Source organism: Apus apus, chromosome 1, assembly GCF_020740795.1.
Source record: "Apus apus isolate bApuApu2 chromosome 1, bApuApu2.pri.cur, whole genome shotgun sequence".
NCBI lineage: Eukaryota > Metazoa > Chordata > Aves > Apodiformes > Apodidae > Apus > Apus apus.
The window spans coordinates 203,832,606-203,857,705 of record NC_067282.1 but is presented as its reverse complement, the minus strand read 5'-3'; the positions used below and the strand labels follow the sequence as shown (position 1 = coordinate 203,857,705).

Here is a 25,100-nt window from a genome sequence, read left to right as displayed (position 1 = left end):
CTGGACTGTCACTCAAGAGGAGTAAGTTTCCAGTTCTCCTTCTGTCTATAACTCATTATGAAGCTCTGAACAATTTTTTTCCCCACTTCTGTATTTCTCCAGTCCTGCCTTTGTCACTGATTTGCCAGCCTGCATAAAGTCTGAGCACGTTATGCAGTGGTGTCCCTGCTTGGATGGATATTTCACAAATGGTGAAAAATCTCAGTGGCTTCAATGCTTTTTTTTTAATCCTTTTTTTTTTTTTTTTTCTTTGTCTACAGCTGTTAACAATTGATGACAATTTCTGTGGCCTGGATATGAATGCCCCCTTGGGAGTATCATCCATGGTACGAGGACTCCCCATTTTCACTGAGGATGGAGACAGAATGACATCTGTGATTGCCTACGTCTACAAGAACCACTCCTTGGCTTTTGTGGGCACCAAGAGTGGAAAGCTCAAGAAGGTAAGACCTAATGTGATCCTCTTCAAGAGATTTTCATGTTCTTATGGAGTTTGGCAGTGTTGCATTGAGTGTGAGCACAGTCTTTATCCAAAACTGTTTCACCCTCAAGGGACAGAGCTGGTGTGAGAAAGGATAAAATCTTTCTTCCAAATTGTTGTTCATCAGCAAATGAATGTTTCTGAAGTCAAACCACAGACCCAGCCAAAGTCTGCCTTGAGGCAGTTTACATCCAACAGATATTTTGTGTGTGTGTGTGTGTTCAGACCATCTCTAATTAAGTAATCGATCACAGGGTATCTGTGCATCCTGGAGAAAAAAAATGACTGTGGCTGAAGTTTGTTAAGAAACAGGATTCATACTCTGGAGATCTTTCTTCAGAGCAATGTGACTGGACTGTTGTTTCACCACGAGCCCAGCATGGGATTGGAGGTTGCTCAGTTAGGTCAGGCTGGGTTCTTGTACTGAATGAAGAGTGTTTCATCAAAGCTGTGTCTTGAACAATAATGAGCATTATGTTTATGGTGGATGCTCCACAAACCCAAGTACAATGAAGAGTGTGTTGATGATCCTCACTGCATTCTCACTAAAAATATGCTTGTGGCATGCCTGTGGCTCTGTAGTTTACCATGTAAGGCAACACTAGAGAGGCTTCAGAGGTGGAAACTGGGAATCATCTACCTATAGTTTTCTCAAGGCAAAAAGAGGCATTAAAAGTGGCCTCCTTATGGTAATGGTGGACACTGCCTCCATTTCAGCCCCTGTGGGCCATTCTGACATTGTCGGTCTTGATGCTCAGCTCAGGAGTGTTGCAAAAGCTTGTATGGACAAGGAGATTGTGGCTTTGCACTAATAATGGAGATGCTTGAGAAGCTGGGAGGGAAGGTTGGGCAGAGCCTCGGGGGTTGCGTTTGATGTTGGTGTCTCTTTGAATTTCTTTTCCAAATAAAAACTTCTAAGCTGGGGAAAGGAAGGAGTTATAAGAAAGTGACCTGCTGTTGCTTTGTGTAAGGTGGGCAGAGCAGACAGGGGGAAGGGAGTAATTTGTTCATGGATGCCTAAGGAAAGTCTGAAATCTCTGGTTTTGTTCCTCTACCTGTTTCTTTTTAAGCAAAGAAAACCAGGGTTGTAAATTCAGATGGCATTACTCTTGTGCTGAGGGAAGTCTGCCAGGGGAAGGGGATCCTACCCACTGGCAAAAGTCTCTGGCTTTGTTCAACAGAGTAAAGGCCACGGATGCTTTTGAGAGGAGAATAATTTTTTCAGTCTATTCAAGCATGTGGTAAGGGAGCCAAACTGGTTTTTAAACAGCTGTAATAAAAATAATCTCCTCTTCTGACTAATTAACTTTTCCTTCTTTGTCATCTCTAATATCATAAGAAACTGTTTAGTTCTCCAGTCTCTTGAGAGAAGGAAGGAGTGGGGAGCTGAGATCTGAATGGTAAATATCCAGAAGACCTAAGCAGTGAAGAATGACTGCAGCTTCCCTGCACATGTAGGCTTTTGATTTTTCTTTTGTCTTCAGGAGAAGCAAACTCAGCCACAGCTCTGACTGCCTTTGCAGGTCACATTGCAAAATCCAAGATCTAATTCCTTTTAATAGGGAAAAGCAGGAATGAGAAAGCTTTAGTGTGGCAGAGAGCAGGGACAGCCTTATAGGGTAAAGAATGAGAAGAGGGGAGCTGAACTAGCTGATGTAATTGGAGAAAGCTGCATTTTATTCCCTTTTTCCTAATGTGCTGAATATTCCGTCTGTGGTAGTTGGTGCATTTGGTCTGTGTGCTCAAGCAGAGCTGGAGTGTTGGGCTGAGATCTTCCTCAGCTAAGTCTCCACCAGAGAGGCAGGATGAAAATTAAAATGGGGCTCCCTTGAACACGAGTGGCTGTTTTGCACCAGTTGATGCAGGCTTCTGGAAGCCTTCAGCTCCTGCAGGTTCATCCCCATCCTTGCTATGATTTCTGCAATCACTGACTCCTCCACATGCTGTCCCTCCTCCAGGGCTCCTGAGGGTATCTGAGCTCAGGACACCAGCCTGTGTTCCTCCCCAGCTGCTACACAGGGCCAGTTTGGCACTCTGGATTTTCATTTGAAACTTTGCCAAGGCTTCGTGGGCTTTTTGAAGCTTTGTTTTCCATCTTGGCTCATCAATCAGGTGCTTTTGAACAGGAAGCAAGGGGAAAAAACTATCCTGGTATTGCGACTCCCAACATAATCCATTATGTCAGCATGAAGCTTGATTTATGTTTTTAAAAAAAAAGCCTATGGCTAAATTGGAATAAGCTTTGTAGGATTAGATGAAACTCCATGTACCAGTGGACAAAGCCCAGGAGCTGTCTTCTTTTTTTCCCTGCTTGCTGGATCCCACCACGCATGGTATGTGCTGCTCTTCCCCCTGGTGCAGTGCAGCTACTCAGTCAAGCTACTGTCAAGTACTTTGGATTGCACAAAGAAAGGAGTTACTAGATTATCTTCAAGGTAGCAGGATCTACACAGTTGTTGGAAGACTTGCTGCAAGTAATTACAAGATGGTTTTGGAGAAACTTTATTTTTTTGTCTGCAGTTTCAGTCTTCCTCTGTGTGTGTTTTCATACAAAGGAGACAGGCTGTATATCACATTTTGATGCATGCAATCCGTGAATGTGCTGCAAAATACCCACAGTCATAAAGCAATCTCTGTTAGTTGATATACAAATGTCACATATGTCAAAGGAATTTATCCAGTGGCACACACAACTGAAGTAAAATATTGTGCTTTACAGGAACGTATCATTAAAATGAAAACTAGCAGCATATCAGGAATCTGCCCATGTAACCAAGACAACAAAGAGAGAAAGAAAAGGAAAAGCCAAGATAGAGAGAGGGTGGGAAAAGAGTGAGTGAAACAGAATGACAAGGTTGGCCTCAGCTATTTCACTGCCCCAGGCAAAATACATTTTGCAACCCTCGCTCATTCACACAGCTACATGTGCAGACCAACGGGGAGGCACTGAATAATGTGCTGTGGAAATATGCCCTCCAATTCTGCTGGCTCGTCCACAGCACAGCCTGGCCCTGCAGAATGAAGATATAAATAGGATAAAAATGCAGAGCTGTAGAAAAGAACCCCCCCACCCCATCCATGCTTGTGTATGGAAACCAGAGCCCAGGGATTAGAGGCGTGATGGGTGTTGGTGGTGTCTTGGGGATGGAGAAGGGTGGCCCGTGGATTAAAGGCCTGAAGGGTTCTGGTGGCATCTTGGGGTTGGATAAAGTTGCTGTAGGGATGAGTGTGTTGGAAACCAGTGGGGTTCAGTTCTTTGCTCTACTGAAAACTCCTGGTGTGCCTCCTTACCTCGCTTTCTCTCCTGTAAAAGGCCAACAATATTTTGCCTGCTCAAAGAAGTGTTGGGGAAAATTAATGCACTAAATGTGAGGTGTGATCTTGCCAGGCAGCTAAACCAGATAGATGAGATGGAAACCCAGGTCCTGACCACTTGTGGGCATTAAAAATCCTGGGCTGCTTTTTGTTGAGAAGTATTTCGTCTTGCAGTGCTTTGATCAGATCCCAGTGTCTGTAATTGTCTCCTGTGCTGGCCAGCCCGTGGTGCTTCCACACAATGTTGGTAACTGTTGCCACAGCTCTAGTACATTCCAGGGTGCCTGATGGCTCTGTTGGCAGAATGAGTTCCTACGTAAGGTGCTTCAAACAAAACCTATGGCTGAAAGTCAAAAGGGAACCCCTGTGACTTTTTAGTGATTTTTTTTTTTTTTACCAGGAGATATGAAAACCCCACTTGAGTTTATAAAAAAGTTCTGGTTTGTCTCTCTGCAAACAGCACTGCAGCCAACCATTGGGAAGGGGAGTTATTCCTGGGTATGTTCTTCCTACAAATCACTTTGCTGTAAAACAGCCAGGTGCCAAAATCCACTTTTTCTTTGCATGCTCTCTCATTACACCCTTAGCTCTTCAATCCAGTGGCAGGAGAAAGTTAGAGATGTACCTGTGGAGATGCTTTGCAAGATTCTCTGTGCTTATTTTGGATCTCTTTTCTGGTGTGTCTGGCCAAATTATGTGCCACTTATACCTGTCATCACTAAAAGAGCAGAGGAGTATTCAATATGTCTTGTATTCCTTCCCTAGGTATTTAATTTATGAGTCACTGCTTTTGTGCAGATAGTTTCCAGTCAAAGAAATACAACTTACTTGCAATGATTTCATGTGTAGATGTAGGTGTAAGGGGCAATTTAAGTTTACAAATGTCAAACCTGGGAGAACAGCCCTAGGAATTGCACTTCTAACAAAACACAGCTCTTTGTCCATTTTGAAATGTTTATTTGAAAATGGAGTAGTAGTAATTTACATTCATTTCAAACTTCCCTCTAAGAAGTATTTTTTTGTTCCATCAAAATATTTCACTCTAAGCCTTTTCTGTGTTAAATTCCTTGCAGAGAAGGAAATTTGGCTTAAAAACCAGTTCTTTCTCTCTGTCGTTTGCGTTTTATTTTTTCATAAAATCCCATCAATTTCAGGTCTTTGAAGGGCTTTTTAGATTTGGACTGCCACTTGGTGTGAAGGTTTTCATTCAGATCAGACAGTTCTGAAATCTGGCTAGCACTTCCCCCCCAGGTATCACCTCTATTTAGTAGAAAATTCTCAATATTGATCAGTTTCGTGAACGACCCTCTGGATTACCCCAAACTCGTGAGACTTGGCTTTCCTTGAATCCAGAGAAGAAAAGCCATAGGGAGATGGTTAGATCAAAGAGCCTGGATTTGTGATTCTTGTTTTGGCCCATCTCACAGTTGGGTTGGGGAAGGCTGGCTTTTTTGGGTAGTTAATTGGATTGGAAAGTAGATGCAAGCCTGAGCCCCTGCCAGTCTCTGGCGTGTAGCTGTGGCTATTCCATCCCATCAGCTGGCTGACAGCTACCCTGATTGGATTCTACATTGCAGTTTACAATGTCAAAGGGGGGAGTGGGAACTGCTGAGAGGTGTTGAAGGAGTTAGCTGGTGGCTTGGAGAAAATAAACCTTGGTCTATGATAGTGGCAGGACTGCTTCAGTAAGGTAACCCTGAAGGACAACCAGACCTGCAGCTCTGTTACAGAGTCATAGAATTACCAAGTGGTTTGGGTTGGAAGAGATCTTAAAGATCATCTAGTTCCAGCCCCCCTGAATGGACAGGGACACCTCCCACTAGATCAGGTTGCTCCAAGCCCTATCCAACCTGCCCTTGAACACTTGCAGGGATCAGAGAATGTTACAGTTTGGAAGGGGCCTTGAAAGATTATCTGGTCCAACCCCCCTTCCAGACCAGTATCACCCAGAGTAGGTCACACAGGATTGCATCCAGGTGGCTTTTGAGTGTCTCCAGAAGAGGAGACTCTACAATGTCTCTGGGCAGCCTTTTCCAGTGCTCTGTCACCCTCACAGTGAAAAAGTTTTTCCTGATGTTTACATGGAACCTCCTATCCTCCAGCTTGCATCCCTTGTCCTGATGGGATGGATGAGGCATTTACAACTTCTCTAGGCAAACTGAGCTACTGTTATCCTCATCACTTACTGCTAAGTCAGGGATCTTCTTGCTTCAGTCATTACCCCATCACATTTGGGGTGAGAGGCTTTCCCAGAGCAGGGTTCAGTCCTTTGAGCAAGGGAGAGCAGCTGAATCCTGATGGGACTGGTGGTATGTTGGGTCCTTCCACACAGCTGGATTACCCTCAAGTGGGCAACAGACAAATGAATTTTTTTTTTTTTTTAATGCAAAACATTTTGAGCAAGCTAAGGAGTGTGAGGGATGGACAGAGACAAGCAACAGAACTCCAAATGGGTTTGTAATACCATGATGTACCCACATGGAGTGGAGTATCTTCCTTTTCTCCTCTCCTACCTCACCTCCCATCCCAGGAACTAATGAGAGAGCCTTGGTTTGGCCATGGACAGGTTTACGGTCTCATGATAACTGCAGGAAAAGACAGAGATTCTCAGTGTTCCTCCAGGCAAGGGGGTTTCTGAATACATACAGGGTGAGAAACCCTGCTTGGTTTTGATATTCCCTGGAAGATATTCTGCTGCTGACAGCTCTGTGAGAATGTCAGAAGGGAAACTCTGCTTCCTTTTCCTTCCTTCTGCTGCTTTGAAACAGTTGGGTGTTTTTAATTTTTTCTTAAATTATTTTTTCCCCCCCCAACTGTTTGGCAAGTGGACTTGACTGCTCTGAAAACATGCTGTAGAGCCTCTGGCCCCTGCTGGGAAGCTGGTTTCTGCAAGAGTGGCTTGTTCACCCTGGCCTCTCCTCACAGCTTCCTAAATCAGTGGGAGTCTGGGTGCTTTAGTCACTTGTGATGGAGTGATGCTGCTTCCCAGCTGTATTTGACGTCTGGGAAGACTGCAGTTGTCTGCATCCTACATTGATATATGGTCCCTCTTTGAGAAGTTGCTGCCAGCTTAGATGCCTAAACAGTAATTCAGTTTTCTGGCTGCAGCATTCAGAAAGTTGTGTTTTTGGTAGCTATGGTGTGCTTGGCACTTGGTGCTTGTATTGGGTGTACGAGTGGGCAGCCCTGAAAGGGGTGGTGATGGGGATCCTAGAATCACAGAATGGTTTGGGTTTGAATGAACCATAGGTCATCTAGTTCTAACCTTCAGCTGTGGGCAGAAACACCATCAACTAGACCAGGTTGCTCCAAGCCCCATCCAACCTGGCCTAGAGCACTTCCAGGGATGCAGCAGGTGCATCTTCCCTGGGCTGTAAAAGCCCAAGCCCTGAACCACACCAGAGTGCCTGTACCCAAACTCTGCAGCTGACACTTGATTTAAATACCCACTAATTGCTCTGTCACTGCAGGCAGGTGCTTGGCCTCTCACACCCCTCCTTTCCATTGCCTTGAGAAATGCAGCTACAACTTGCCAGCGTAGCTCACTGCACTTAACTCCTTTCTCCTTGCAGCATTTAACTGCAGTAGGAAAACTTTCTTTCCCCCTGCTTGGAAGGCTGCTGTTCCCAGTAGGAATCAGAGCCTGCTTTTTGGCAGAGAGCAACTAATTTTCCCTGCCTCTCCCTCAAGTACCCCTCTCTGCTTTCTGACTGCTCAGAGATCTCTGCTGGTGTGCAGGGTTTGGCTGAGCTGTGCTCTTGCTGGCTGCCTTACATACATGTGTTGGTGAGTGCTGCTTTTTTTTTTTTGAGGTTCTAGTATAACAGGGCCTCTGAGTCTTGTCAGAGATGGGAACTTGTGAATGTGCAAGGAGATTTGCAAATGACTATCTAATCCCTCCAGAGTCAACCTGTAATTTTCAAGCCCAGAGGTGCTTGCTGGCTGTCTCTGTGAATTCTGCATCCGTGGTGCTGTACCCTGTGTTCTTATTTCCTACTCCAGCAGAAATAAGGAGCTCCACTAGACCTACTGCAGCAGGGCAGGCAGTAGGTTGTACTATCAGATCTTCAAACTTTTCTAAGAAACTGCAGCTTGAATTTGACAAGTTTCCAGTAGCAAAGCAGCTGAGCTGGATTAACCCTGCAATGGGCTGAGGATGTGCCTTGTGCAGGCAGGCGATGTTGGGGACAAAAGCAGACACAAAGGGACAGATAATATCCTGCTGCAAGTTACTTGCTGAAATCCAGGGGTGCTGCAGCCTCTCAGGGGACAGTCTGCAGTGAGACTGGTTTTCTTCTGCCTCGTTGCAGGGGGTGAATTTCTGCATGGAGTCAGTGGCTCTGAGTGAGACGTGGAGTATTCAGGCTGCAAAACCTGGCCTGGCTGTTCTGTTGATGGAAACCACACAGGGGTGTGGGATACAAGGAAAAGCAGACAAATCCCTGTGTGCCTCTGGTCTATCTCCTTCCCATCTTCACCCCTCTGTTCTCTGAGAAGCACTCTGGATGGGACATTAGGTGATGAGCTTTGGTCTTCACCTGCCACTTCTGCTCTCCAGGGTGACACAGAGAGGCAATTTAATTCCCTGTACACTCCATCTAATGCGTGGATGGATGCTCAGCCAAAATGGCTCTTGTCATTCCTTCCTCCTCTCTATCCCCTTCCCTTTTGACTGGGATAATGACTTTTCAGGGAGCCCTTGAAGTGCCTCTTGCATCTGCCTTTGATTTGAATGCCTCTTGCCTGCTGACCCTTCTGACGGGAAGTCGGCTTAAGCGCAGTTTCCCTAATTGGTTTTGCTTTAATTTAATCTTTTGAAATAATTTTATCAAAAAGAGGGAACCTTCTACCGACTCCCTCATCTCATCAGCTTGCTTTCATGCATGGTCTCTGGGTTTATTTCTCTGTTTCTCTTGTCTCTAGATAGGACAGCATTTGCATATTTGATTAAGCTCCATATGTTATCAGGGAGCTCGTTGGAAGAACAGCAAGTCCCTGATAAGGTTCTGTGCATCCATCTCCTCTTCTCACCATCCTCCACTCCATCCCCATCCTGCAGCCATATTTGTGCCCAAAATCACCTCTGCAGCTTGTCTCACCTCTCTGCCTCCTCTTGTTGGCCAGAAGACTGATCCCTGGTTCAGCTGCAGATGGCTGGTGGTGTAGATATCCCAATCTGACAGCTCCTTTCTTTAGATAGGAAACAGAAGATGTGTGCTTGATGCTGAAGGAGGTGTAAACCATGAAAATGAGGTCCAGGTTCAGTTCCCTGCTTTCTCTGAAGCCCTCCACAGGAATCCTGTTGTGCCTATGGGATACATGTTGCACAAAACCTGCCTATTCCAACTGTTCACTCATGATGTCGTCCAAGGCTTTGTTGACACTCTTAGCTGGACTATTTGCTGCACATATTTGCTGCAGTCTGGAATGACACCTTTAACTCATTTCCTAGGTGTTAGAACTGACTGCTGTGCAGAGACAACAGAATAGGATCAAAGTGGCTGAAAACAAAATTCCCATGGACAAAGATTCATATTATTTCCCCTTGTAATTTGAAATGTCTTTTAAAACGTGCATATCTCTGTGTGTGGACATGCAAAAAAATATTGCTTAACAGCTTAAACTCTTGCCTTTCAGGCTTTGTTTTCTGGCTACTGCTCTGTGAAAACAATTTGCCTTAAATAGTTTTCTCAGCCCAACTCTAGGAACCCTTTAATTTTAAAAATAGTTGTGGATATCCCTGAGGAAACTTGGGGAATTGCTCAGTTGAACTGTAATTCTCCTCCCCACTCCTGAAGTTTAAACTGGGGGAGGCTTTGCCCAGCTTGTGACCCAGAACTGGGCATTTCTGGGGGTGATCAGAGGCCCAGTTCCTGGTGTGATAAAGGCAGTCTGCCTTCATAACAACAAACAGAAGTAGTGCAGTTAGTAGTGTTACTGGAGTTGGAGAAGACTGCAGCTTGCATAGTGGGGCCTTGGGTACTCAAAAAGAGCCTTTCTCTCAACTGACATCTGAAGTGTAGGAATCTGAGGTTTGATTTATGAGCCAGCTCTTTATTAAAAGGGGAAAAATGAATATGCCTCCCCTTGGTAGGATAAGCAAGTTTGGGCTTGAGCTAATCTGTAGAACCCCTCTCCATGTCTCCCCTGCACACACCCAGGCTCCCTGGTGGGCACCAGCTCCTCAGCATCAGTGTGGTGGTTATGAAAGCCCAGTGAGGGGGCTTTAATGTATCTTCATATTCACCACTTGTGAATGCTGCTTTTTGGTGTTTGTGAAGCCAAGAGGAGGGATGCAGAAATAAAATCCCCCCCTCTTCCTCTCCAACTTGATCTGTTCCCTCTTGTGCTCTTTTTCACTGGGGTTTAATGGCTTTGGCTTGCCATGCTTCATCATCTTGGTGGCAGACTGGTTTGAGAGCAATAAAGCTTTGATGGATTTCTGCTGTTGGGCTCGGGTGTGAAGCCTGGGGGGAAGCATGAGAGAGTTGTGCTGGGTTCTGTAGACCCCAACCCATATGGTGTCTGCAGGAGTGAAGGTCTGTGTTGCTACGCAGGGTTCAGGGATCTGTTCCTGCTTGTTCTGACACTTTTTTTCCTTCTCCAAAACCCTGTCAGTAGCCTTTCACCTCTCCTAAATGAAATCATATGGAAGAGCTGCAGGTTCTTGCTCCTTTCTGAAATCAGAAAACCTATCATTGCTGGGTGAGGGGTAGAAAGAGAAACTGAAGGCTAAACCAGGACAGTTAATGGAAGTTCTGGCTCAAGCAAAGTCCAGTTCTGGCTTTGGCAGCCAAGTCCACCATGGGTGGTGACCAGAAAGCATTTTGCTGACTGTGATAGCAGCAGCTGACCCTATAGATTTGACTGTAACGTGCTGGTGTCCAGTCTTGGTTAATATCAAGAATATCTTTTTCATGAACTTGACTGTGTCATTGCTTGACTTTCTTCATACTGGCCAGCATTCTACCAGCTATGACCCCAAGGATGGTCATACATCTTCTAAATTAAAGGGGATTGAGTTGGAGCAGTATTTCAGTGCAAGACAGCTAAAAGAAATGGCTGTCCTAGCTGGGTTGGTGTCTGTACTTAACTAGAGACATCAGGACTGTGTTAATGGAAATATCCTTTCCATGAGACATCCATCCTGTGGAAGATCACTTCTGGTAAGGGTTGGGCTTATATTTGGTGCAATCTTGTTGATATATGGGCCAGTGCCTCTGAGATGGGATCCCCCTTGGTGCAGTGGGCCTGGAATTGTGTTGGAAACAAGCAGAGCACTGCCAGGTTCCAATGGGAGGTTATTTAGGACCCTGGGTTTGCCAAGAGAAGCAAAGTCTAGAGAGGAAAGTTGGGAGCCAGGCATCTGTGGGTTTCAGCTCTGATTGTCCTCTGCCATGCTGAGCATGTTCTGCTGATGATTCACAGGGTTGGGTTGCTTTGGATAACAAAATGGGAACTCCTAAGGGGTTTGGGTGGCTTTTGGAAGCTTTGCTGATGGTTGTTTTTCTAGCTGATGTGAAACCTTGGCAAAGGACACCAGCACACTGCTGGATCTGTGGCATCCTGGAAATGCAAACCACTGTTTCCACTGCCAGCCATGCTGGTATCCTGCCCTGCTGGGATGCTCATGGCTGTGGTCTGGAGTCATCTTTTCTCCTGACTTCTTGTAACTTTTTCTTTGAAGCTGGCAATAAATTCCAGCAATGTCAGGGAAAAGGTTATCACTGAGACTGGTAAAGACCTCATCATATTAATTTTTCAGGATCATTCTGATGAAATCTAATTAAACATAGTGACCAGCACTGTACCAATCTCCCTGTTTTTGCCTCATTTGTCATCTGGGTGATTAAAGCTGGGTTATCAGGGAAAGTTTATGACTTGTGATATCTGCTGGTGTGGATGTGGTTGCTCATACTACAGGCCCTTTGATCTTTTCCCCACTGCTTACAAGTGTCTGTGGGTTTCTTGTGGATTTCATATGCAATTGATTTATCTCCTTGGGGTCCAGGGGGGGCATATTGATGACAGAGCTAACCTGAGTGATGCAGTGGATGCTAATGCATTTCTCCTGCCCTTCAGGCAGCATCTCTGTGTTGATAAGTGATAGGACCTTGGCATCCTCTTAGGGCTAAGTATTTGGCTGTATTTACAATGAAAGTAACTCATTTTGCTGATATCCCCCAGAATGTAGAATATCTGACAATAATAATAAATTAAACCCCACCAGACCTGTGCCAAATCAAACCCTATTGCTTCGTGCTCTTTGTTTTCAACAAAACAGCCTCCAAAACTCCAAGTTTTATGGTCTATGAAAAAAACTACTTGCAGTTATTTGACCTCCTCACCTCCCCTTGTCTCTTTTTTTTTTTTTTTGGGGGGGGTTAATTAGTTCTCTTCTCACAGGTATTTCTACTGTGAGATGGAAAAGTCAAAATCTTTTGATGCTTTCAAGCCCCTTCTCGCCCTTGTGATGATGTAAATGAATCCCCCAGATCCCACCTAAATTCTGACTTTTTTGCCAATTTATTATTCATGGAGAAAAAGAAAATGTATCCAGACTTGTCACTCTGTTTTCCTTCCACGTCTATCTTAGCCTGCACTGCATGGAGAGGTGAAAGATCTTATGAGACTGCAGCATTTAAGCTCTTTGTTAAACTTCTTCTGCCGGGTTAGCGTTTTTGTCTGCTTGGAAGCTGGAGAATTAAACTCACTTGGGAGCCCCAGTAGTGAAATAAATTATCATAATATAGTGGGAAAAGAAAAGGTTTTTAGGATGGTGAGTATTGCAAGGCTACCCTGGTGTATTGCATCTGTTCATTTAGAGATGTAATAAGGCCTTAGGCTGTGTGACTGAGATAATTATTTCCAGGGAAGGGGGCTGCTTGGGCTGGGGGAATGCAGGTAAATTCAACACCTAAATGCTGAAATTCCCAAAGGCATCCTGACACAAACTGTTTAGTAATTATAATAGCAAGCTAAAGCTTGTTAATTTGTTATTTTAAAGCCAGTGTCTCATTTTGGGGGGAATCTGACTTTTTTAGGGAACTGCAAAGAGGCGATGGAGGGCAAGAGATGAAAAGACCTGTTGCAAATCGTACTGCAGTGCTCTGCCTTTAACAAATTTCAGCACAGTGCATGGATGTGCAGATGCAGGACTGTTCATCAAGGTGTTTTATGTCCTACTGTGCTAAAAACGATTTGTCTTTAGCTTGAAGCAGGGGAAACTTCTGGGGAGAACCTGAGTTCTACTCATCCTGCAAAGCTCTGAGCAGTGCCAGGTTATGATGGTGCAATGGTCAACAGGACCTGAATAACCACAAACTCATTACACTAATATCTAGTAGTGCTTAATATACCAGTGTAGCTACTATGGTGTTTTTTTTTCCCCTTGGGTTTTCATCTTGCTCATGCTTTGCAGCCCCTGCCTGTCTCTTGTTCTGTGATGCAGCCCAGGCTACCACCGTGCTGCTTTTCTTCCCTGTTAAGGAAATCTCAGGCACTTTCCTCTTAAAGCTGCCACTGACATTGTCATGGAAGTGCTGTCCTTCTCCTCTCTGCAGAAGGTAAGCCCTGCTAGGAAAGATGATATCACTGGCACTAAATATATACCAGCCATCAGGCTCCTTTTCCATGCCAGGGATGCTCTGGCAGACTCAGACGTGACTTATTTTCTATGTTTTGTCAATTCTGTGGGTGGCAGGTGATTTCATTAACTGCTCTTTAATTACTTGTGGAAAACCCAGATATTGTTTTCACTCCCCTTACTGTTCCCTCCTCCAAGATGCCCAGGTCAGTTTTGTCACTTGGTTTCCAAACTTTACTTCTGTAACTGTAAAGTTTGTATTATTTTTTTATAAAGCTGCAAAGTTTGGATTTGGAGTCAAATCCCCAGGAAGTTCAGTTTCAGGGTTTCAGCCTTGAGTGTTGTGGTGGAATCTAGGGGCTCTTAGTTATGTTCCCTGTGTACCACCAGCTCTCTGGGTGATCTGGACTCATCTGCCCAATCTCCCTATTTCTTCTGCTGTAAAAGAAGAACAAGGGAGTGGGAAGAGGGTGCTTCAGAAAGGGCTGAATTCTATCTGTACTGGTGTTGGGGTCTTGGCAGGGTTTGCCCCATACATGTTCACTGGGATAATCAGTGAATATTCCTCACATCTGCTGCATCTTCTGGACAGCATAGGACCCCGTTTCTTCTGCTGTCTTGTCATCTGGTTGCCTTCTTCCCATGGCTACCTTGCCTGACTGCCCTTTGGCCTTGCCCTTTAGAGTATACCAGCTTTACCTCTTCCATCTCCTTCATTCCTTACCCGTCAGCAGCTTCCCTCACACCTCCACAGTTTTGTTATTGCTGGCTGGCCCTTTGGCCTTATTCCTCTTGGATGTTCACCTACAGTTTGATTTGAGCACCAGATTAAAACATAAGAAGCCTGAGTTCAGCTCCTACTCTGCTACTGACACCTATGGATCCACCTTTTGGAGGGTGGAGACTCATCTCATTAAATGTAGATATCTGCATCCACAGGAGGCATTGTCAGCTTCCATTTCAGTCCAGCAAGAGAAATTAGACCTTTTGGGAGATATCTTATCCTGCAGGACACCGAAATTGCCTGTTCTAGGTCAGATGAATTGTGTCCTAAAAATGTCTCTGTCCACCAACAATAAAGGGAGCTGAGGGTAACTTGTTCAGATATAAACACCTTTTATATCTCTGTTCCCTGTCTGTAAGTGACAGTGGTGGTGGTTCCCTGCTTTGTTAGAGGTCTCATGAAAGATTAGTGGTTGTGTGGTGCTCCAACATTATGATAACAGAAGAGCTCAGTGCAGGGTTATCTTATGCCTGATTTTGCTGCTGGAATTTGATTCACTTACTCAGATGGGAGCATTTATTTTGGTCCTTGGTACTGTACTAAATTCCTTCATTCCAAGATGGGTTCCAACCTCTTCTGTGAAACTCAGGTGCTCTTGTTTGGCCAGGCAAGTTGCATAGAATGTATGGAAGATGACTTGAGAATGAGGACAATGAGCTGCACCATCAACCCACATGGTTTAGAAGACAAGAGGTGCTGCCACCAGACCCATCGAGTGTGCACCTCTAAGTGATTGATTCTTTCTGCTGTTGTTACATATGCTCCTTGAGCTGCTAAAAGCTTAGGAAAAAAGCACAACTTTGAGCTCACTTAAAAGGGAAAAGGGAGTCTGCAGAATTTATGGCATCTGCAGTGACCGGGGGCAATGCCAGCAAATTCGGAGTTACGAGTGGAGGAGCAGGCTGGTCTCTGGTCAGTATCACACATCTGACAGTCACAGCAATCTTGGGGCTGGCTCTGATTTTATCCCAGTGAATTCTACTGCTGCACATGGGCAGGGCATCAGATCACCAGCACCATGTGATGCTCTGGGGCACGTTTCAACAGCATATTTTGGAATGCCCAACATACTTCCATGTAGTTTGGAGACTCAAGTTAGTAAGATGGGTAAGATCAAAGAAGAAAGGAAGTATTTATGCATGAAAAGATGCTATCAGGATATTTTCAAAAGTACTTGGGAGTATGATTCCAGTTGCAGGAGGTGGTTATACCCAAGGATTTTACAGCAGAAGGTTACAAGTAACTGGAGCAGACAGATAGCAAAGGGGAAAATGTAGAAAGGGGTAAGTTCCTTAGACAGCTCTGAACAAAGTGGAGCAGGTGGTTGGTAGGAAAGGGCAGACCAGACTGGGGGCAATACAGTGAAGATGAGGCTATGAAGCGTAGTCAGCAAAACTTTGGTATGACATAATGGCAGAGCAGGGACCCTTGATCTATTCCTGGCTCTGCTGCTGATTGCAGCATGACCTCAGGCAAAACATTTTCTCTTCTGCATGCCTCCTTCCTCCATAGCCAGTGAGTTCTTGAGGGAATAGACTGTCACTGGCCATGAGCACGTCCTGCAACCAACACGGTGCCACTTTGATTTCGTCTTGAGGCTTCCCAGGCAACAGAACCCTTGGTTCCAAGCTGGATGTTGTTGGGGTTCAGCTGCTTTTAGATGCAAAATTTTCCACTTGCAAAACCTGACTGCTGCTGGGAGCTCTGGCTCCTTCCCCATCACACGTGCTTGTGAGTTTGTGCAAGGGCTTTGGCTGAGCTCTTTCAACACGAGGCTTTTCTTAGACCTTGGTGCAGCTCTGATTTCCTTGCTGTGTGCTAGGTGGGAATTCTGGGCTCTGGCCTCCCTGCCCCCTCTCAACAGGTTGATCATAAATTAGGTTCTGATGTGGGTATTGAATTTCACTCCAGCTGCCAGAGCTGTGGCACATCTGTGGTCCTCCTGTGGTTAATAGCTTCACAAAAATGAAGCAATAAAGGTTATGATGCCTGTGTTTTAACCTCATGGCCCTCATTCTGTTCTACAGGAGTGTTTCTTGGGAACAGTTAAAAACCCCACTGCCTCCATTTTAAATAACTCCCAAAGATGTGCCATCTTCAAGCAGCTTTTATGAAGTGATTTTATTTTTGAAATTAACAAAGCTGAAGCATCTTTTTTTCCTCTTTTTTTTCAAGAAAGATGAATGGACTCTCTTTAAGATAAACAAACCCATCTCTGAATTATGGCCCAATTTAAAATTTACATGCAGAAGTCAGTGTAAAGCAAAATGGGGAAAAAAACCAACAACCAACCACAAAACAAACCTTCACTTAAAATCTTTAAGTGTAAGTCTGTAATTCTCTTCTTAGGGACACAGACATGGTGGGGTTAATTTGTCTATAAAGAAGAGTTCACAGTTCACAGAAAGTGCTTTCACACTCTCACAAACCTGCTTTCTGTTGTGAGAAGCCATGATCATGAAAATGAGATGTGCCTTTGGACACAGAAGTTTTCTGCAGCAGAAATGCTGGCATTTTAACAAGTGTGCAGTGAGCATCCTTAGGAATTAAGCCCCTTTTCAGGTGTCTTCAAGTCCTCTTCTCCTGAGAAATACCAGTTCCTTAACAAATCTTTGCTGCTTCTTAAAGGGAATTGAAGTCTTGGTGGTCCAAAGAAGACTGTGTTCATTCCTGCTATAGTGTTGTGGCTGCTACTTAATGTGCCACTGAGAGATTCTCCAGCTGTAGGATTTGGTTGGCCAGCAGATCAAATCAATAAGGTATTTATCCTTCCAGCTCTCCTGATAGTTTTGGAAGTTGTACTGTTCTTGAGTTGCAGAGAGAGCAAAACTACTTGGGCTCTGTTCTTGGATGCCTAAAGGGGATTCATCTGGAAAAGAGTTAGATATATATTTTTAAGAAAAGGGTCCAGATCACCTCCTAGCCAGGATGTCCTTGTGTATAGTCAGTGGAGTTCAAAGCATCACTTCTACCCCACCCTGGAGACAGGTAGATGTTTTCTATACAAATAACTGAAATGCTTAGGGGGAGAGTCATGAAATGCTCTGCCAGTGCAGACATGCTGCAAGGGTGTGTGACTCCACGTGTGGCATTGCAGCAGAAAATCCAAGCTTGCACAAGCTACATGAGTTGTAGTGATGGGACAGGGGTTGAACCTCAAGGTCCCTAGGACAACAGCAAGATTATTCTCTTAATGAGTTATCCTGCTTGGGATAGATATTTTTTTTTTCTTCTCTGACCCTATTTCCATCCTGCTATGATTGCACACAGATCCCATCACCCTCAAAATCTGCTGATAGTGCTCGATGTGCCAGATCCTTGCAGAAAGGCAAGTAAGGCATGTCAGCCACCCACTTGGACATGATAAACAATCTCTCATTTATTTATTTAACTCTCTTGCTATTAATTGCAAAGGATGACCCTTAGCTCATCTGTTATGAAGCATATTGACTTTCTCCCTATATGTCTTCCAGAAGACTTGCTGCTTAAGCATGCTCAACATAAACCCTGAGAGGGGCCCTGGGACAGTTTTTGAGGAACATAGGGTCTAATGTTAGTGCTAATGAGCTTGTTTTGAGACTTCCACTGGCACCTCTTGTGGCTCTGTCCTGTGTCACTGTGTCCAGCCTGTCTGTAATTAGGAACAAGGTCTGTGACATTGTGCTTTATACTAAATCAACATCAAGACAAACATGTCTGATTTTCACTGAACATACCAGAAACTTATGATCTGCAGAGTAAGAACAAATTTTACTTCTTTACGACTTCAATTCTTTAGAAGTTCCCAAGGACTTTTTTAAAATTGCAGGGTGTTTGGTTTGTTTTACAGAGCTGCTGCCCATTTTTCTAGGGATTTAGAAATCGGAATGGTGTCAGCCTGGGTTGTTGAAATTATAACCCTGTACAGAATGTTTACAAGGGTGTTTTAGGTAATTGATGTTGATATATTGACAGGGTAGAACGAAACAGAAGAGTTCTGGGCCCATGTTGCCTACTTGTCCAAGATAATTCTTGCGCTGTGTCTGGAATAGGTCAGTAGCAATTCAGAGTGCCAATCCAAGATACAAAACCACCACTGCAATTCATTCCCTCTTCTTTGCTCATGATCAGTTAAATCAGAGAATACAGGCATGGAAATGACCTCCAGAAGACTTTCAATCTCCTTTACCCTAAAGAAAAGCCACTGTAGCTAAACTGTTCATCTGGGATGCTCAGGTTAACTTGGCCATTCTAGTGTCTCAAGGAAGACCCCAGAGTCCGGTGATCTCTGCACAGCTTGGTTAATTTCTGACAGTTGGGTTTGTACTTTTTTGCCCATATTTTAATGAATGAGCCTGCAAGCTCTACCCTCTATCTGTGGACATGCTCTTCTGGGTGATTGTCCAGCCATTGTCAGACAATTCATCTGAATTACCCCATTCATTTCAGTCCTATTCACTCCCTGCGATCCATTATCATCACCTTTCTTCCCTGCCATTAATTATCCCCCAAGCTGCTCTTTCTTTTTTTGCACTGGAAACTTGAAATGGACAGATATGTTAATTGGTATCATTACAACAAATGGTCCCAGTCAAGGCTGCAATTCTGGTGAACATTTCGTGTTGCCATTTAAATGATGAGGGTTTTCTCTTTTCTTTTTTTTTAAATGCCACTGACAGCTACTTGTGTTTAATTCATTTTGATTTTGTTAGGAGGGGAAAGTTACCAGGATTGCATCATTAAAAATGCATGCTTGGGTTATTCATGCATGTTTCATATATCCCTGTGTATGATCCATCATAATTCAACATTAGCCAATGGGGATACCAAGTGGAAAAGGGTCTGCTGAGCAGACATATAATTCAATTACACCCATGACGTCACATTGATTGGATTCTTAATGACACCTCTAAGCAGTGCTGGGAACAGGGGTGGGCAAAATGAGGCTTTCCACTGAGGCTGCCCCTGCCTGGGAACACCAGGTTCGTGTTACTGCTCCAGATTTATGGAAGTTTGGATCTGATAGGAACTGGGCTGCTGCTCTGGAGCTGCTCAGCAGCTGGAGGTGAAGGCCAGACCTAAGCCAGCTCAGGGAGCAGGGCACAAACCTTGACTGCCACAAGAGTTGTGCTGCTTGGGCTGTAAGAAAGAAATAAGGTGTTTGCTGGTGCTGTGAAAGTGCAGTACAGCATTTCCCATGGCAGAGGGACAATGTGTTGTGCTGCCATAAATCCTGTTAATACAAGGTAACTCTGCTCACACTGGAGCACTGGTTTGGTGAAAACCCCCTTCTTGGTGGTGGGTGATTGTGGAGCAGTGCATGGTGGTGTTCCCTGCAGCCAAAAAGGGAGGTAGAAGATGCAACTGGGGCACTCTTATCCTCTCCTCTTGTCACAGATCTTGACCTTAGGGTAAATCAGAGATTACACCTCCCCTTCACCTTCACTACAGTCTTTCATCCTGTCAGTAAAATTAGTCTTTCCAGAGCCTGGCCACAACATCCAAAATGAGAAGGACCATTCCTGGGGGCCCTGGTGGCACAGGACAGAGGTCAGGTAATGTAGCAAGGTCCATTATTTTGACAGAAGAGGTGGGCTCCCTCCCAGTGGATGTTCCTGATGTTCTGAGCACTGTGGGATGTGCTCTGAGCATGGATGTGCCTCTGACAGGCATCCATGCTAATCCTCCCTCTTTGGACCTTCAAGGTCATGCAGCAACAAGAAGTGAGCAGGAAAAAGTTGGAGGGAGCAAGTGAAGAGGTTGAAATTTGCTTGTTGTTGGGTGAGAAGACCCATGCTGGTCAGTGGAGCTGGAGAGGCTGGGATGCACATAGGAGAGGGGAGTGCTCACAGTCCCTTGCTGTTGTCAGGAGTATCTCCTTCAGAGCCAGCCTGATCCCCCCCAGGAAGGATAAAATCTTTTTTGGCTGTTTGGACCATGTGTCTTGCACAGCACCTTTCACACTTGGATGCTGCTCTCTGTTTGGGTGTCCTGGCACTGCTGCTTCTTGGTATTAGTCCAGTGGAGCAAGGATTGCTGATGCAGAGTTTTCCTTGATGTTTCTTCAAAAAAAAAAAAAAAGTGTTAAAAAATAAAAGGAAGATTTTGCATCCCTCACTGCTTCTCACTTCCTTATATTTAATAACAACTGGCTCTCCAGGAGTGTGTCCCATGTACTATCTGTCTCAGCACTTCTTAAGGTCTAGTGAATTACAACCCAACAGTGGATTATCTCAATTTTATTGGTTCTGGATCACAAACCCAGAGAACTCAAAAAAATTCTCTTTCAGACCAGGGTGAGGAGAAGAAATCACTCCTGCTTCTGACTCCCAGCCCTCTGCTGTAAGCACATGAGCATTCAAACTACCAATCCTATTGATTTTCAATTATGGCTCAAATGGAAGTGGTTGTAGCTTTGTGTTAACCCCCGGGAGACTTTGCCTTGTCATCTCTAGTGAGGAGCTGGGGGGAAAAGAAATCCTGCATCACTTGTGCTGACATGGATGTGTGGTAGGAACTCTCTCCTGGGCAGAAACAGATTTCACCACAGCTTGTTAAATTAGCAAAATCCCTTTTTTATGGGGATGGATGTTGTTGGATCTGCTGCTGGGGGCAATACAGAGTTGTGTGGCATGAAGAAATCTCAGCTATAAATACAGAGCTATTGTGGCATGGTAGGAAGTTGCTGTTGGCATGAGGATGGGGTATTTTTAAATTGCATGAGGGGAGTTATTTTAAATGGTAGCTGGGCTGGACCTTGCTGGCATGCAAGGTAGTCCCACCAGAGCTGGCTTAACAGCAGAAGGCAGATGAGAAGTTTGAAGCTGAAAAATTCACACCCTTCCTTCTCTGATTTTTAGGTTGATCAGGGGTTACCAGCTGCATTCGTGGGTTGTTTGTGTGCACTTGTACACACACACACATGCTCTGTGTTTTGTAGGTTCTTTCCTCATTGAGTATTTCAGCTCTTTACCAAAGTCAGGAGACAATGTTTCCATTCTCCTGGCTGGAGACGCAAAGGAGTAAAATAATTTGTAGAGCCAGGTTAAGATAGTAGCACATTCCCTGAAAAAGTAATTAAAAGAATTTGAAGGATTACAATTCCCAGCAGCCTGGCCAAGAGCTAGAATGAATGTCAAGATATTTGGATTTGCCTTGGACTTGATCTGCCCCTGAACCCCACATTTCTGTCCATGCACCCATCCCCTGTTTCCAGACTGATGTGTGTGTGTTTGTTCCATTGGCTTTACATGAGAGCTGATTATTTTACTGTTATTTATAACAGGCTGCTGATCTCCTGCCTGCAGCTGGAGCTAGTGTTGGGTTACCATCACCTGCTCCTTTCCTCTTCCCCTTTGCTGTACTGGTGGGTGCAGCAGGGCTGGATTTCAGATTGGAGTGGGCTGGTGACCCTGAACTGTTGCTGCTCCTGGCCTTGGGACACTGTCCTCATCCTCACCTTCTCCTCAGGGCAGAGCCTGCAGGGAATGAAATGCAGAGCCAGGCTCTGGAATATATCCTGTAGAATGCTCCTTGTAAGCACTAAAGGCAACACTCTCCAAGGCAATTTTGTACCTCTATCCCTTTAGTGTTTTCCTTCAGTAAAAACCATTTACCATTAATAATATTGCAAACATGCATCATGTCCGGACAGGAGCAGGACTTCTTTGGGGTCAGCACTGTGTTGCCTTCTTGAAGATCCAGTAGATCTTTTTGGGATGCTGCAAAAAAGTGCTAAGCATCCCTGAATGGTAAGGAGTGAATCTCAGCTAAATGGAAATGGTCCTCATGGTGAAAGTAGCAGGCTGCCCTGAGCTGGCAGTTTTGTCCCATTCTCCCTTGCTCCCCTGCTGGGGAGCAAGCAGTCCTACCTGCTTCTTCTCCATCCTTTATCACCAGCATCTGGCATTATCACATTTGTTATATCTCCTCCTCACAGTGCTGACATGAGAGGACATTTCCCAGGGTTGTTGACAGGATGAAAAGTAAGAAATTAGTGAAGCCCCAACACATGAGTCTCTGTGACCCTTTCCTTTTCAGTCTGAACACCAGCTCTGCTGTGTCCAGGAGCAGGGAGAACAGTGAAGGTGACCACACTCCTCCCTGCTTTGAGAATATCAGCTCCTCTGGAGGATGCAAACTCCAATCCTGTGCATTAGCACTGCTGCCAATAACCAGATGCCAGTGGCCAGATTAGTATGAAAAAACAGATGAAGTTTTTTTTGCAAGGGGGGCTGCTCAGGGCACATTTGTTTCTTTTCAGTCTGGCTGTGTCTGTGAGAAGGGATGTATGGGATAATGGAGAGAGACAAGCTGCAGCTTGATTACACCATCCTTTTCTGTGTTTATTGAGTATCAACTAGAAACAGTTCCCTGCAGTGACTATGCTTCAAGCCTTTCTCCTTGTAGCTCACTCTGCATCCCAATGGGAAGCCCTGACTTCTCAGAAGAGGCAGCTACAAGCTGGTCTGAGTTCATAACCTTCCCTCCCTGCCCCTTGCAGCTCTTGGAGCTGCATCACTGTCTGGAAGGGCAGTGTTACCATTGTGAATTTTCCTTCCACCAAGCTGGGGAAATGCCCTTTGTGACACTCCAAGCTTTTGTTTTTTGCATGAGCTGAGTTGGGGTGAACTTGACAAGACTGCCAGAGCATCATGAATAAGTTAAGAGGAAAGCTGTATTTATTTGGGGCATAGACTAGCAAGGAAAACAAGCTTGGTGTTCCAAGAGCCATCTGAGTGTTTGTGTACTGGCCTTTTATACCTTCATCATACACCATCTTGGTTGAGAATCAGATCTTTCACATCTTCATGAGTTTTCATTGGTCCTGTGTTTCTACAGTCATGCCTGATTTCAGATAAGTGACCTGCAAATCTCTCCAGCATCACCTATGATCTTTTTGGTGGACTATTCTGACAGTCCCATGTCTAAGAGACCTCTTGCCTCAGACACAGCATCCTCAACCCAGAGTCTGTGATGCAGTTTTGTGTCTCCTGAACACTTCTGCCATCATGGTATCCCATTGCTCAAGGCTCTTCCTGGAGTCTCTGGGTTTCACACTACAAGACAGATAAATCTTTAAAGTCAGAGTGGATAATGTGATCATCTTGTCTCATTGCCTGAACCACCCAACATGCATGGCCCTGTGACTATACGTCTCTTAAGAGTTGTGATTTTCCCAGGAGATGCCAAATTTGCAAGGTTAAGATGAAATTTTCCTCTTTGTTCTTCCTGAACTGAACTTGGCAAAAGAATTGCTAAAGGAGGAGCCACCTTTCTCTTTCTGGAAACATCTCTGCCCTCCTCCTACTCGTGTGGTCATGCTTTTTGATTTCTGAGACCAAGTCTTGATCTCAGGGATGTGTCTGTGCTGATGGACAGCCACGCTTTTCTCTGCCACAGTTTCTGGTGTGTCAGTGGGATCTTTCTAAATCCTTTTTGCAGTTTGTCACTTCTCATGACACTACCTATCCCATTCTTCCTCTATGACTTTCAAAGTCCCTTATCATTATTATTTCATTCATGCTGTCCCCAGAGGGTCATTGCCAGTCACCTCTCTGCGGTTATTTCTGCACAGTTGGGGCTTTGTAATGAAAACCAAAACTCTCTATCTGTTTCATTTCCAGAGCTGCTGGATTAGTTCCTGATTTCTTCCTTGGCTTCATTTCAAAACACAGCGGGTCAGGGAAGAAGATATATCGGTGTCCTTTCCAAAAGGTGCCCTGCTCCACATCCAAATTACTTTTCTGACCCCACGTTGCTACATCAGGACTTGTTGAGGGGCCAGAGAGCAAAGTTCTACCATGCTGCAAAGAGATGTAGGACTGGGAGGGATGTCTCAGGTCAGATCCAGGCCCCTCAAATTGCTGGTATCGCATCTTGTGGTTCTGTTTGCAGATCTTGCAGGTTCCATTCTGACTTTCACTTACTGCTTCTTCTTCTGTTTCTCACTGCTGGTGGGTTGGGCAGGCTGGTGGTCCTATAGGGCTAAGCTGTTGCATGGGAGAGACTGGTGCTGAACTAGATGCTAAACTGAGGACAGGGTTTTCCTTGCAACAACCCAGCTGAGCTAGGGACCTGCCTAGGGTGGACCTAGAAACATGCCTCCTATGCTTGTGTCCTCACTAGAGCATTGAGGCCACGTCCTAAAAGTTGGGCCAAAGGGACTTTTCTACTCTGTGTGGGGATAGCAGGTCACCCCAAGCAAGCAAGCAGACCATGTTTTTGTCAAGCATTGGAAAGGGCTGCCCAGGGAAGTGGTGGAGTCACCATCACTGGAGATATTTAAAAGCTGTGTAGATGTGGTGCTGAGGGACGTGATTTAGTGGTGGCCTTGGCAGTGCTGGGTTAAGGGATGTACTTGAGGATCTCGAAGGTCTTCTCCAACCAAAAGGATTCCAACTAATGTTGCATCTGTCTGCACAAAGCTGGTGAGAATGTGATCACCAAAGGCTGCTTTGTGCAAGGAGTTGGGGCGATGTAGCTGCATGTTGAACAGTGATACAGCCTCAGGGAGGGCTGCAAAGAACAGCCCCAAAGACCACAGGTTTTCTGCAGTGGGAAGTGACTCCAGCCTTGGAGTGACAAGTGATGACCAGCACTCACAAAGCAATGCACTGCTGAAGGCACTTGAAAACTGCCTCTCCTGTGGCCTCTTCATCAAAAGCAGCAAAACCTGGGCATTAAGCATGTCTCACCTAATAAGTGCCTCCGCCAGAAGTATTGGAGAGACACACTCACCTCACACACATGCACAAACCAGACCAATTTGATGAAGGGATTTGTTAACAGAGACACTATGATACGTGCTCCTGCTGCTGCCTCCTCTGATTTCCTTCTGAAGGAGAGATTTAGACTTTTGGTTTTGGTTTGGTTTTTAAGTGCTTTTCTGATGACTGCTTTACTTTCTGCTCTGCATTACAGAGGAGCTGATTCAGCAGCTTAATGCTGCTCAG

The 25,100-nt window shown here is 45.0% G+C and overlaps 1 protein-coding gene across 4 annotated transcripts in view; it reads left to right on the top strand.

The window, feature by feature from the left end:
* PLXNA4 (plexin A4) overlaps positions 1–25,100 on the top strand; it is a 477,499-nt gene that overhangs the window by 55,154 nt on the left and 397,245 nt on the right. For all 4 annotated transcript variants that reach the window (XM_051626583.1, XM_051626591.1, XM_051626600.1 and 1 more), the window contains exon 3: positions 261–443. In XM_051626583.1, the coding sequence (XP_051482543.1) occupies positions 261–443 (183 nt within the window). The remainder of the gene's footprint in view (positions 1–260; positions 444–25,100) is intronic.